General features: G+C 41.6%; 1 protein-coding gene across 1 annotated transcript in view; it reads right to left on the bottom strand.

Moving 5' to 3' along the window:
- Positions 1 to 1,281: 1,281 nt before the first annotated feature.
- The window catches only part of PTCD3 (pentatricopeptide repeat domain 3), a 57,333-nt gene continuing 44,015 nt past the window's right edge, over positions 1,282 to 14,599 (bottom strand). Inside the window, exons 14-22 of the mRNA XM_085863051.1 lie at positions 13,829 to 13,879; positions 13,218 to 13,307; positions 12,124 to 12,152; positions 11,644 to 11,747; positions 10,779 to 10,857; positions 8,616 to 8,706; positions 8,004 to 8,086; positions 3,402 to 3,556; positions 1,282 to 1,426 (exon numbers count right to left, since the gene is read on the bottom strand). Coding sequence (XP_085719177.1) covers positions 1,381 to 1,426; positions 3,402 to 3,556; positions 8,004 to 8,086; positions 8,616 to 8,706; positions 10,779 to 10,857; positions 11,644 to 11,747; positions 12,124 to 12,152; positions 13,218 to 13,307; positions 13,829 to 13,879 — 728 coding nt within the window. The 3' untranslated portion in view covers positions 1,282 to 1,380. The remainder of the gene's footprint in view (positions 1,427 to 3,401; positions 3,557 to 8,003; positions 8,087 to 8,615; positions 8,707 to 10,778; positions 10,858 to 11,643; positions 11,748 to 12,123; positions 12,153 to 13,217; positions 13,308 to 13,828; positions 13,880 to 14,599) is intronic.

Below are 14,599 nucleotides of genomic sequence, written 5' to 3'. Positions count from 1 at the left end.
TTCATTTACATGGGGAAAAGTGAGCCAGAACCAGTATATTCACCCTACTGATATGGAACTCATGGTTGTCCGACGTATGTTGTTGCTGGTACGTGATGTTCAAATAATGGCTTGTATCTCCTTCAGTGTACTCCATAACAGATTGTTAGAGGTGCTCATTCGTACGAATTAGTTTATAGCACTTGAAGTTCTGTGTTTCTTTCTAGAAAAATAAATGGCAGTCATCGTGATGATAGACATATTTTGCACAGTTTTGGTCACCACAGTTCCGGAAGGACATAGATGCCATAGAGAGGCTTCAGCGTAGGTCTACTAGATTAATTCCGGGGCTAGCTAGACACAGCTATGAGGAGTGGCTGAAGGAGACAGGGCTTTATTCAGTAGAAAGAAGGTGGTTACGAGGAGATATGATGGAGATGTTTAAGATAATGAAAGGTATAGATAAAATAAGTGCAGATGAATTATTCAACAGAGTAGACAGTGATAGAACCAGGGGCCATAGCTTGAGAGTACAAAAGAGGAGAGTTAAGACAGTAGTAAGGCAGGGGACTTTCACTCAGAGAGTAGTTAATGCATGGAATGGTCTCCTTGGAAAGGTAGTGGCAGCAGAAAAATTAGATAAGTTTAAATTAGAATCAGATAGGTACCTGGAAGTTATGGAGATAGAGGGGTATGGGGATGTAGATAAGACTTTTAGGTAGTTTGAGTATTGATGGGTGATTGTGTACGGAGTCTTGTTAGTGCAGTCTTGTTAAGGGGGGTTGTGTGGTTGACGTGTGTTTTTAACCAAACCCATGTCCCCTTCCTGAGGGGAAGAAAAGGAAAAAAAACTAAACTAAAAAATAAAAATAATAAAATTACAAATAAAAACTACTAAAAAAACTTAATAAATTTTTTTTTAAAAAAAGACTACAAAAAAAACCAAACAAACATTTTTTTTTTTTTGCATTTTCTTCCTTGGATCTAGTGTAGATGGCTTCGTGTGGTATTCACACAAGCATGATGGGCTGAATGGCCTCCACCTGTATTGGATTTCTTTGTTCCTTGTTCCTTGGTATCATCAAAACTATCTCTGACATTTCCCAGGTGTCCAAAGACGTTCTTGAAGCTTTACAACCCTTGGCGTCCATCGAAATATGACTATTTCGTTAATCATTCAGAATAAACAGGGAAAAAAATATCTCCATATGCTCCTTGATTTGACATGAATCACAATGACATTAGTAGACCATGGACAAACCAGTAGAGCATGCAAGATTTGAACATGGGATGTTATTATCTCTTGTCGTTGTAAACTCATCTTTTTTGTTATTATACAAGCCTTCACATAAAACAAAACTGCAGAAACATTTGTAAGTCAATTAAATGCTGCAGATAAGCTTACCTTGGTACAAGGTTGTATGTCTTGCAGAGCTGCAGGGCCTCCCTGTCCAAAAGAGAGAATGAGAGTGAGAGAAAGAGTGAGAGTGAGAGAAAGAGTGAGAGCGAGAGAAAGGGTGAGAGCGAGAGAAAGGGTGAGAGCGAGAGAAAGGGTGAGAGCGAGAGAAAGGGTGAGAGCGAGAGAAAGGGTGAGAGCGAGAGAAAGGGTGAGAGCGAGAGAAAGGGTGAGAGCGAGAGAAAGGGTGAGAGCGAGAGCGAGAGAAAGGGTGAGAGCGAGAGAAAGGGTGAGAGCGAGAGAAAGGGTGAGAGCGAGAGAAAGGGTGAGAGCGAGAGAAAGGGTGAGAGCGAGAGAAAGGGTGAGAGCGAGAGAAAGGGTGAGAGCGAGAGAAAGGGTGAGAGCGAGAGAAAGGGTGAGAGCGAGAGAAAGGGTGAGAGCGAGAGAAAGGGTGAGAGCGAGAGAAAGGGTGAGAGCGAGAGAAAGGGGGAGAGCGAGAGAAAGGGGAGAGCGAGAGAAAGGGGAGGAGAGCGAGAGAAAGGGGAGAGCGAGAGAAAGGGGGAGAGCGAGAGAAAGGGGGAGAGCGAGAGAAAGGGAGAGCGAGAGAAAGGGGAGAGCGAGAGAAAGGGAGAGAGCGAGAGAAAGGGGAGAGAGCGAGAGAAAGGGAGAGCGAGAGAAAGGGGAGAGCGAGAGAAAGGGGGAGAGCGAGAGAAAGGGGGAGAGCGAGAGAAAGGGGGAGAGCGAGAGAAAGGGGGAGAGCGAGAGAAAGGGGGAGAGCGAGAGAAAGGGGGAGAGCGAGAGAAAGGGGGAGAGCGAGAGAAAGGGGGAGAGCGAGAGAAAGGGGAGAGCGAGAGAAAGGGGGAGAGCGAGAGAAAGGGGGAGAGCGAGAGAAAGGGAGAGAGCGAGAGAAAGGGGGAGAGCGAGAGAAAGGGGGAGAGCGAGAGAAAGGGGGAGAGCGAGAGAAAGGGGGAGAGCGAGAGAAAGGGGGAGAGCGAGAGAAAGGGGGAGAGCGAGAGAAAGGGGAGAGCGAGAGAAAGGGGGAGAGCGAGAGAAAGGGGGAGAGCGAGAGAAAGGGGGAGAGCGAGAGAAAGGGGGAGAGCGAGAGAAAGGGGGAGAGCGAGAGGGAAAGAGAAAGAGACGGAAAGAGAAAGAGAGGAAAAGAGAGAGACGGAAACAGAGAGAGGGGGAAAGAGAGAGAGAGAGAAAGAGAGAGAGAGAGGGGGAAGAGAGAGAGGGGGGAAGAGAGAGAGAGAGAGAGAGGGGGAAAGAGAGAGAGGGGAAGAGAGAGGGGGAGAGAGAGGGGGAGAGAGAGAGGGGAGAGAGAGGGGGAAGGAGAGAGAGGGGGGAAGAGAGAGAGGGGGAAGAGAGAGAGGGGGGAAGAGAGAGAGGGGGAAGGAGAGAGAGAGAGAGAGAGAGAGAGAGAGAGAGAGAGAGAGAGAGAGAGAGAGAGAGAGAGAGAGAGAGAGAGAGAGAGAGAGAGAGAGAGAGAGAGAGAGAGCGCGAGAAAGAGCGCGAGAAAGAGCGCGAGAAAGAGCGCGAGAAAGAGCGCGAGAAAGAGCGCGAGAAAGAGCGCGAGAAAGAGCGCGAGAAAGAGCGCGAGAAAGAGCGCGAGAAAGAGCGCGAGAAAGAGCGCGAGAAAGAGCGCGAGAAAGAGCGCGAGAAAGAGCGCGAGAAAGAGAGCGAGAAAGAGAGCGAGAAAGAGCGCGAGAAAGAGAGCGAGAAAGGAGAAAGCGAGAGAGAGAGAGAGAGAGAGAGAGAGAGAGAGAGAGAGAAAGAGAAAGAGAAAGAGAGAGAGAGAGAGAGAGAGAGAGAGAGAGAGAGAGAGATAGAGATAGAGATAGAGATAGAGATAGAGATAGAGATAGAGATAGAGATAGAGATAGAGATAGAGATAGAGATAGAGATAGAGATAGAGATAGAGATAGAGATAGAGAGAGAAAAAGAAGCAATGGCACACTATTTCAGCAACAATACATGTTACATCCACCAAAAGTGTGGGAATTGTGTTAACTCCAGTGGTCGTTACCAGGCCTCATTGATGCTGCCAGCACGGAGCAGAAGAAGAGCAAGGTGCTCAGGCATGGATCCTTGCCAGGCCAGTGGGATTCGGATGGCATTCTGCAAGCTTCCTGTCACGTATGTACGAATTTCCCTCGCGCATTCTGCGAAGACGACCTGCAACTGCAATAATGGGAATGCGTTGAAGCGCCTTTAGCGGCGAAAAAAAACCGACCATGCGTATTATCAGACCTGAATGGCAGCAAGTTGATCCAAAAATGTGTAAATTACAATGGAATTAAAGGAAAATTCTTGAATGGGGATTGCACTTTGGGTGGTTTGCAGCAACCAGGTGCCAAAACAACAACCAAAACCACAGAATTGCCATCATTTTATTTATCAATTTGTGTGTTAAAGGGATTGAAGTAGTAGGCGGAATGAGGATAGAGCGATTGGTATTATTGGCATACCAAAGGATCAATCAGTTGTTCTTTTTCCAACTCCAAATAAAATCAGTCATCTGTATCATGCCTAAAGAATGACAATTTATCGAATACATGTGTGAGACAGGAAGGCCAAAATACAGTGGCCTGCAAAAGTATTCACTCCCTATCAATAATGGCACATTTAGATTAATTACACAGAAACAATTTCTCCAAAAGAACTTATTTTTTTATTCATAACTGAAGAGATCAAACTAACCACTGTAATCGTTTAAGGAGGTTACATGTCAGGAATACCTGCAAAAAGAATATGGACAAATCAAAATTCACTGGTTGCAAAAGTATGCAGTCCCTTCGGTCAGTACTTGGTGGAAGCACCGTTTTCAGCAATGACTGCTGCAAGTATTTTTGGGTAGTTCTCTATCAGCTTTACACAGTTCGATGGTGAAATCTTTACCCATTCTGCACATGAAAATTGCTCGAGTTCTGCAAAGTTTGATGGGGATCTACAATGGATTGCAATCTCCAATAGTCCAAGAGCATTAGGTCAAAATAGGCCCTAACCTGGACATTTTTGGTAACAAGCTGATTTTTTTCAGGATAGGTCCAGGAATATGTCTAGAATAACATACTAAAAGTCCTCATAAATCCTCCTTGAGCGTTTTCCGCAATCCAAGATGGCGTCCAAAATGGCCGCCTCTTCTGTTTTTCTCATAACTTTGCAAGCAGGTTTCCCCAAAACACACTTTAAATGTCTACATATATGTTTTGAAGTATGAGGAACTCATTAGAATACATCTTAAGAGATGCTGAAGCACGCAAGTACCAATAAAACTGTTTGAGCTCTTCCAAAAATCCAAAATGGTGTCCAAAATGGCCGTCATTAACAATTTTATCTCAAAATTGTTTAAATATTTATCATTAATTAATTAACTGTGATATTTCATCCTGAAAATATTCAACAAACATTTCAATTACAAATGTGGTTGCTGTGCATACAGTATTCAAATCAATTTGAATGTTAAAGTCTAGAAGTGTGCCCTTAATCGCTTATGACATTACGAGGGAAACATTGTACCATCAGTTTGATGCTAAACAGACAGGGCGACATAAATTTGCCATATGGTCCATTTTCGTCACCTAAAGCTCGGAAATTGAAAACTTGGTGCTAACCTTTTTTTACCAACAAGATGCAGTTGATGTCTACGATGAGGTGAGTTCTATTTGAAACATTCCGTTATCATTAAGGAAGTAAAACTATTATTTTTGGTACCCAGACTAAATGCATGATCAAAATTTGTGTCTTCATGCATGTACTACATAGTACTGTGTAATATCACTTGACAGGGAATTTCTGTGGAGTAGTCTATCGTTACACCTAAAACATTGTATTGAATCATTTTATTTGTTTCATGCAGATGAAAAGAATTATAGTATGATAGAAATCAGAGAGTGTATGACACTCCTTCCTATTGGTACATGTATGCTGTATTTGTATAAAAGGTTCCTTTTTTGTGTGTGTCATGTCATTCCTATATTGTGATATGCTAGTATACATTCATTATTAATAATAGCAGACATTTTAAAGTGCCTTTTCCATTGGATACAAAGTGCTATGAGATGTCATCCCTGGTTGTCATAGGAGATAAAATATATTACCAGGCTGCGACAGTACAAGTGCAGTGCACATCTAGGGATAACAAAATAAGTTAGTCTTCAAGTCACATATTACATGGCAGTGAATTTCTGTGGAGTAGCCACTATCATCATCATTTTCCTCTCGGGTTTCCTTGCGAGATTTTCTCTGCCCAATACAATTCCTACCAGACATTCTGGCACCCCACAATGAGTTGATTCATCCGTAATTTAACTTCACAGGTATCAATATGTAAACATGCTATAGAGTACTGTGATTGTGATGTGTTATAGAAATTGCAGAATCATGTGATGGCAATCATGTGATGGCATTGGCACTTGTGTGCTTCTACATCTCTTATAATGTATTCTATTGAGTTCCTTGTACTTCAAAACATATATTTAGACATCTAAAGTGCGTTTTGGGGAAACCTACTTGCAAAGTTAAGAGAAAAACATGAAATGGCGGCCATTTTGGACGCCATCTTTGATTGCGGAAAACGCTCAAGGAGGATTCATGAGGACTTTTAGTATGTTATTTCACACACATTCCTGGACCTTTCCTGAAAAAATCAGCTTGTTACCAAAAATGTCCAGGTTAAACCCTAATGCTCTTGGACTACAAGTCATGCCATAAATGTTCAATTGGGTTCAAGTCAGGACTTTGACTGGGCCACTCAAGAACATTTATTATCTTGCCAAAACGAAGTTTTTGCAAGATATGTTAGTCAGCTTGTATGTTTTTTTTTTGTTTGTCTGTAATCACGTATCGATCGCTCTGCAGAGCACAGTTATCATTGGAAATTTTTGTAACTTCGCATATCAGAGGTCTATAGAGGTCTCTTTCAGCACATAAAATTTTGAAGGTCAAGGTCACTTTGTCGCAAATCAGGGGAGTCGACGAAACCCATATTTTTGAGTAATTTTGATGGGATCGTCTTCAAACTTCATGGGAATATAGTTCATGGTCTGGCGCTCAGCTGATTAATTTTTGGTGGCGATTGGCCTTGACCTTCATGGTTAGCGCCTAAGGTCAAACATATTTGACCCCAAGGTCAAATTTTCAAGTTTTAGGAACCATATCGTGTAGTACCTCAAATTGAACACCTCGAAGAGTGCTTTCTAGATATGTCAAGCTTGAGACATTATGACATCATTTGGTGACGTTATGAGGCAAACGCATATTTTTCATGGTTACTCTGTAGAACGATTCTCATCGGAATCTCTCGTAGGCAGATATTCCTCAAGGAGTCGCTCCTGGTGGATAGCAGCTCTGTTTACCTCAGTGTGACCTTAAAGAAGTCACACGTGGTCACCTTTTGGCAAGATATGGGTCATCCTGCGGGTGACATTGGTTTATTTTATTGTTATTCAGCCACTCCAGTGTGGCTTTAGCTTTGTGTTTCAGATCATTGTCCTGCTGAAATGTGAATCTCCTACCCAGTTTCAGATTCATGGCTGATTCAAGCAGGTTTTCATCAAGGATTCTCTTGTACTGTACTTTGCACCAACCATTGTCCCTTCTATCCTGACAAGCTTGACAGTCCCTGCTGGTGAAAAGCAGCACCATAACATGATGTTACCACCACCATGCTTGACAATAGGGATGGTGTTGACTGGATGATGTACAGTGTTCAGCTTGCGCCAGACATTATGATTTGAATGTCTGCAGTATCATCAAGATGGTTTTTCTCAAACTTCATATGAGCTTTTAGATGCGTCTTTTTCAGTTATGGCTTCCTTCTACCCACCTGTCCAGAGAAGCCAGCTTTATGAAGGGAACGGGATATTGTTGATTGATGAACACTGACTCCCATCTCAGACATAGAGTTTTGCAGATCTTTTAATGTCATTGTTGGATTTACAGTGACATCTCAAACCAGTTTCCTGCTTTCCCAGCTGTTTAGTTCGGATGTGTGACCTGATCTGAGTAGAGTCTGTGTGGTATGTTATGTCTTCCGCATCTTAATGATGGATTTCACTGTACTCAAAGGGATAATGAGTGACTATGAAATCTTCTCATAACCCTCTCCTGAACGGTGCTTCTCCACCACTTTATGTCTGACTTCTTTGGAAAGGTCTTTGGTCTTCATTCATGTTTGCCTTGTTAGTTGACCGAGTGAGTTGCACCTTAAAACTCTGTAGATTAGTTGGGGAGCTTAATTTTTCAGTTAATCCACTGATTACATACAGGTGAAACCTATTATATTTATTTTGTAACCTTTCAAACAAATAATTTGTTCCTGAAGTGATTTTGGGTTAATTAGGCAGAGTTTGAATACTTAGGCAACTGAGAATCATCTGATTTTTCTTTGTTAACCTAACTTATTCACATTTTATATTTTCTCTCTTGGTAGCTTTATCTTTATAGCCTTATCTCTTTGTAGTAGTTTGTAAAGACTCGATATATTAAGTTTGATTTGAAGCATCATGAAATAAGCTCAGGTGGCATCAAATTGTGAAAACTTTGGAAGGGGGGGCGGGTGAATAATTTTGCTGGCCACTGTAAAATGGCTCGGCACCTTCATTGTCTCCACCAAGTTCACTCTCACCTCTTGTGGCTGCTTATCCCTTGCCATTAGCTCGAGCAATCTCTCCAGCATCTCCTGACGCACATTCCCCCAACGCTTGATGTCTGCACCAACAAAAAGCTATGCATCACAATGGAAGAAAAATCGGAAACAAATGTTCAAAATAGCTCAACGACAAAGCACAAGAGGCCCAAAGCAAAGCGTTAAACTTGAACACAAAAAAACCCATTGGTGTTAACTTAATGAAGAATTGCAAGTGATGCAAGAGATCTTAGCTGTTTGTTAAGATTTATGATTGAGAGAGAGCGTTGGGGGAGGTGGACGGGAGTGGAAAAATAGTGAAGAGGGAAGAAGAATAGTGGTTAAAAAAAGAAAAGGAAAGAAAAGTTTTTGTTCTTGAAATTAATGGCTGCAGGAAATCTTTTTCGGAATGTGTTAGAAGATACAAGTACAAGATAAGATTCACCAAAACAAACAGAAGTGCTGTGGTAGCACAGTGGCGGCGGCAGAAATATCGTAAAATCCCAAGGGCAAGGGCAGCGAACGTGAACATGTGAACAGGAACCCATAAGATCCAAGCAACAGAAGCTACCCTAGTAGACTTGGCGTAACAAATATGATACATTAACTTACCTTGCCAGATGTTTGGCAAAAGGTGCAAATAGGAGGCAATGTCCAATGCTCTTAAAAGGTATATCATCATTTCTCTAGTCGGTTGTATGATCTGCAAAGCGAAAGTTACCAAAAGCATCAACTTCGACCGACACAGTTGAAACACTGACACAAACAACATTTTGCTCTCACTGTTGCTTCAACTTAAACTATGTGGGACGTTCAATGAATGTTTGGAAATGAGATACTCGCAACAGGCCAAGAAGGGCCAACAGTTTTGTGAATTTTTCAATTTCAAACACGTTCTTCTTAAATAGCTCAGGTGGCATCATACAATGACCCCTGTCTCAGACATAGAGCCTCACAGATCTATTAAAAAACTGGGTGGTTTGTAATTGTCTTCCCAAGAAAGTACCTATAAATCTGCAATAAACTTGTTTTAAAATCCTCAACACATTATCTGTGCCATTTAAAAACAAAATTGTTCGACTCAGAAATCTATACTAAGACATAACATGTACACAGCAACGAGCACTTCCTTGTGGCCTTTCAAAAAATTATTCATTGTATCGTCTTTCTTAACATCGGGGGCCTATGCCAAAAAGAAAAATTGTCTTTCAGGTTGCAAGCCACAAAAAACAAAGACATTAGGTGGGGAATTTATATTTTATTTTCTTCTTCCTTCAATGGAGATCAATCATATGTGGGTTCATATCAAATGCAGGCAGATACAGATCTATCAATGGATTTGCACCCAAATACATTTTCAATTTTTAAAGTGGAATTTGCACTATATTATTATAAAAATATACCATCAGAGATGGGGAATCCCCCGCCATTGAAAAATAATTGAAATCAGGTAAGTGGTTTTCCATTTATTACAAAAAACATTTTTTTCAAGATGGCCGCCCCAGTCGGCCATCTTGGATCTGGCCATGCCCAAAATCAATAGGGTTCTCCCTTTTCAGGTGGTACATGTGTGACCCAAATCTCAAATCGATATGGCGAAAAAACATTTTTTTCAAGATGGCTGCCCCGGTCGGCCATCTTGGATCTGGCCGCGCCCAAAATCAATAGGGTTCTTCCTTTTCAGGTGGTACATGTGTGACCCAAATTTCAAATCGATATGGCGAACAGTTTATGAGTAATCGCACTCACAGCTATAAATGTTGACGCCATAAATGTTGACGCCCAGCCAGCCAGCCGGACGACCGCCCCAGTCGGCCATCTTGGATCCGGCCAAGCCCAAAATCAATAGGGTTCTTCCTTTTCAGGTGGTACATGTGTCACCCAAATTTCAAATCGATATGGCGAACAGTTTATGAGTTATCGCACTCACAGCTATAAATGTTGACGCCCAGCCTGTCAGCCGGACGACCGCCCCAGTCGGCCATCTTGGATCCGGCCACGCCCAAAATCAATACGGTTCTTCCTTTTCAGGTGGTACATGTGTGACCCAAATTTCAAATCGATATGGCGAAAAAACATTTTTTTCAAGATGGCCGCCCCAGTCGGGGCGACCCCAATCAAAACTCTCCGTGCTTTGTCAGTGGGAAAACCTGCAAAATCGGCAAGGTATCAAATACTTGTTCTCCCCACTGTATATACATATAACATCAAATGCCGACGAGAATTTTTGCATTTTGGATATCCCCTTTGATTCTGATGAACTCGTCATTTTCAACTTTAAGAAACATGATGGAAAAGGACGAAATGACCCAAACAGATAAACCGAATCGATCTCGATCGCCGACAATCCACATTGGCTTTGGAGTGTGCTATGTTCAAGGAACATGGCGGGTATGACTGATGCGGAACAGAATAACTATTTGTGCACAATGTGATGAAGTTCGAAAATCGTCATTGACTTTTCAAGTATTTTTCTGCCCAAAGGTGATATTAAAACTCTATAACCAATGGAAACATGTCATCATTGTGGCCGCTATTTTAGAGGCGCCGCCGGTGGCAAAGGAAGATAACTCACCAACAAATTTTTTTCCAGAAGGTGATTAAAATTAGGATCAGTTGGGTAACCGGAAACAGATGAAGTTCACCGGAAAGCTATCACTCTCAAGCCCTGTAACCATGCTGTGCGAGTCAAGTTTACGATGTTCATAAGGGCTTGCTGATGCAGAATGCGACACAGTAATTGTGTGTGCCTCCAATTTGATTCGCTGAACTCACCGATGGCACGAAGTCACGGTACCAGGAGAGTACCACGTCGATGTCCTCCTGCTGGCAAATCAACTGGAAAAATTCTCCGCTGAAACAAAAAAGAAGTTTTTGATACAGTCCTGTGTAGAGGGACACAGCTTGTAAGTGATGACAATGGATAGAGAATTGGCAAGAAAGGTGTCCTTTTAACTGTGCATCACTATTGCCAGGTAGACAAAACATCAGTGGCTGCCAAAGTAGTTTCATGGCAAGGAAATAAAAAACTTGGTGTTTTGTAATTGTCTTCCCAAGAAAGTACCTATAAATATGCAATAAACTTGTTTTGAAATCCTCAACATGTTTATCTGTACCATTTATACATTTACTTAATGTCATTCCACATTCCACTTCTGTACTTTATGCAGTGTTCACACTATGCTCCAAGGATACACGACACATGTCCGTCCTATTATCCTTCCTGGGCCCATGCTGGAAATTGCTTGGCTGGATTGGTTGCGGCTAGTTAGGGGTCGTCTAGGTACAAAATCAATGTCAATGCCATGACATTGTTGCAGATATGTTCATCCAGATCAAGCCAATACACAGCACCGTTCAGGTTCGTTATATGCATACACAAGCTCAAAAAATGGCAGATCTATACACAAGACGCAAATGACGTTCTGAGCTTCCTCATCTTCAAAATTTCTCTCACATGAAAACACTAATGGGCAAAAATACAACTTATTATTGACTTCGATAAGCAACTAACATGTAAATCACAATTCAGATTACATTTAACTCCAACCTAGAGAATCTCTTTAAGTTTAGCTAATTTATGATGGAATCGTGCGAAAGTAGTGCAAAAAGGAACGAGATGCTGTGGGACCTGACTTACTAAAAGAATATAGAACTCTGGGGGTGTAGTAACTTCCAGTTATTCCCGAGAGAGAAAAACCGATACAACCGATGAGCAAGTTCAAGCTCCTTCATCTCCCAGCACTGCAACGATGAAGCAAAGTGAAAGCGATCAAAGCAAATATCAAACCGAGACTGTGGGATTCACCAATACTCTAATCTGGCAGCATCAGAGTGGAAAGGAAAATACGAGTAGGGATATTTTGAAAAATACTTCAATCGTCAGAAATAAATAGTTAAAAGATATATGAAAGCCTTGAATAAGACACTGTTTAAATGACAACCTTTACTTCGGTAAAGTGAAAACAACAGGACGAAACCCACAATATCATATAAACACGAGATCAAAAAAAATTTGAAAAAATACTAACTTTCTAAAGAAAGCAAATGGGTATACAGTGAAAGACGAAAGAAGTATGACTACCACGTGTGTGTGTGTGTTTTTTGAGTAAAAACTTACCAATCGCATGGCAAGAGGGAAGAATTTCACTGAAACAACAACAACAAGCACATCATTCTTTAGGTCACTGACTTTCATCACAAAGAACAATACACTTCCTCCTTTTAAACCATGGTTCGCACAGCCATGGAAGACCAAACTGTCACTTGTACATAGATTTTAAAAATAAATAAATCGTCCAAGCCACTGCAATTGTTTGATAGAAAGAATCAATATCGATGAATGTTTGGATTAGATTCTGGAAGACGGACAATAAATATAAGTTAAATACAACTGAAGTATATATACCTGTCCTGGAGCCAAAAAAAATCTGTAATGTATTAGATGAGTCATTTGCAGTGACATGCGACACCTTGCTTTGGTGCTTGGCGCCTCTCACGTGACTTCTCAGCATGCTTTCCCCCATATTCCCGATACAGAATGTCTTCTCACAGATCCGCATTGAATGGGGCGTCAAGCCATTTTTAGCACTGCATCTGGCATCGAGCCAATCCCAGTAGTCATGTAACTCAGCTACAAGGAATTAAAATAGGAAAGCTTTGACATTCTATAAAATTTTCTTCCTTTCCCATTAAAATTGGCAGTGCCCCTTTAAAAATCGGCAGTGTGCATGCTAACTACTTCCTGCTTAATTGGGAGTTTCTGTAAACACTTGCATAAGTTATGCATGACGTGTGAGAAACCATTTCGGCTCGGCTTTGGTAAATCCCGAGGGGAAGTTAAAATTGGTAACATTCTATTTCAGCAGAATTAACAATTCCGACCAGCATAATGGCAGATTATTTCTATTTGCACAATTTTCTCGATTTTCCTGAAGCTTCAAGGACTTGGACAAGTTTTCAAGGACTTTCCAGGACTGGAAAATACTTTCTCATTTTTCCAGGACCTTCAAGGACTGTTAGAACCATGTAACCTCCATGAAATGCAAATGCAACAACCAATTAATTTTCATCAACTTAAAACAATAACAGAAACAGTCCTCCAAATGTACTTTGTTGCAGTATGGCATCGCACCTTACATCAATCTCGAACTTGATCATACCAATAGCAACAGTTTATAATACATTCACATAGTATGCATTGCCGTGCCTTACCATCGTCTTCATCTAGGATGTCAAACTCTTGATTTTCAATCTTGTCAAGGATTTCCTTAAGAATGTTCAATGACTTGCTGCTTCCTTGATCTGAAAAAAAGTATTTTGGTGTGGCAAACAATACACATTGATTGGTGTGATGAGGTTAGAAATAGTGGACACATATTTATCCCAAAGTATAAGTGCCTAGGTGTCTCCCTCTAACAGACACCGAGATCATACATTTCACGATTCTCCTCATCGAGCAATTTTATCCAACACAATATGCAGAATGAGAAGTAGCAAAGATGACGAGCAAAAGAGGGATGGTGGGCACAAAGGAGTGATGACAGCATTGACGAGTGCAAAGAAGAGCAAAACCATTTAGCAAGGAGGAGCATATGAGAAGAGGAAAGGGACAGATGGGATGAGCTGAGACTAAAAAGACAAATATGAAGTCAAGATGTAAGAGTGCTGAGAATCAAGGACTGGCAAGGAGTAGATTAGTAAAGCAGTAGAGAAGTCAGGAAGATGTACAACCTGGAAGTAAAGAAGAGCTTTTATAGAAGCAGTGAGGCCAATTGAGACAATGAGGAGCATGATAAAAATGTCGACGTGAGAAAGATACTCACCATGTCTATAGAAGAATGAAAGGATGCAATTGTAGGTCAAAAGCGTCGGCTCTGCACAGAGGTTAAAAGGAAATATGATCTCCCAAGCCATTTTGATCTTTACACATTTAGTTTTTTTGATTCCAAAATGTTTTTTCCCCCCACATTATTTGAAGGCTCTTATACCTTGGTTGAAAACCAAAACATACTGCTCCTGCTGTACTTTAAACCATCCGTCTCTGTCGATCATGGACCACTCAACCAGGGTTGAAAACCGTGATGCCACAACCCGGATTCTCCCGCAGCTCACATGTGATCTTCTATCTGAGCCGAGTGAATACCTTGTGTTTCCGTTTAGTGGGTGTGTTTGATGGATGTGGGCAGTCCTTTCTTAGCAAGCCTTGAGCTTGACTAACGAGTCCGGGGGTTGATAGTCGAGTCCGTGCTCAGATACAAGATGGGTTGCTAGGCCCGAGAGATGCTACGTCTCTGAGCAATTCCAGGCTTTGAATGTGTATTGCCTCCAAGCGATAAGCTCACTTCTCATCTTCTTTAATCTTCTGAAACCTCTCCCTTCCCCTCTTCCAACTTATAGCTTTCAAAGAGCACCAAAGAATCATTAGGATTACATTGGCCATACAATGACACCTTTACTTTCGGTTTGACTCAAAATGTATACGCCAACTCATTACCTTATTGACTGGCCCTCATCCCATCGTGCATCTGCATGCTTTGGGAAAGGGTCGAAATAAAATGATTGCGAACTCACTTTGAGAGTTGAAACTGGAATTA

Source organism: Eptatretus burgeri, chromosome 17 (assembly GCF_056783735.1).
Source record: "Eptatretus burgeri isolate ZD-2024b chromosome 17, Ebu_testis_v1, whole genome shotgun sequence".
In the NCBI taxonomy this organism is placed as follows: domain Eukaryota; kingdom Metazoa; phylum Chordata; class Myxini; order Myxiniformes; family Myxinidae; genus Eptatretus; species Eptatretus burgeri.
The sequence above is the reverse complement of the archived record's forward strand: the minus strand, read 5'-3'. Positions and strand labels throughout refer to the sequence as shown.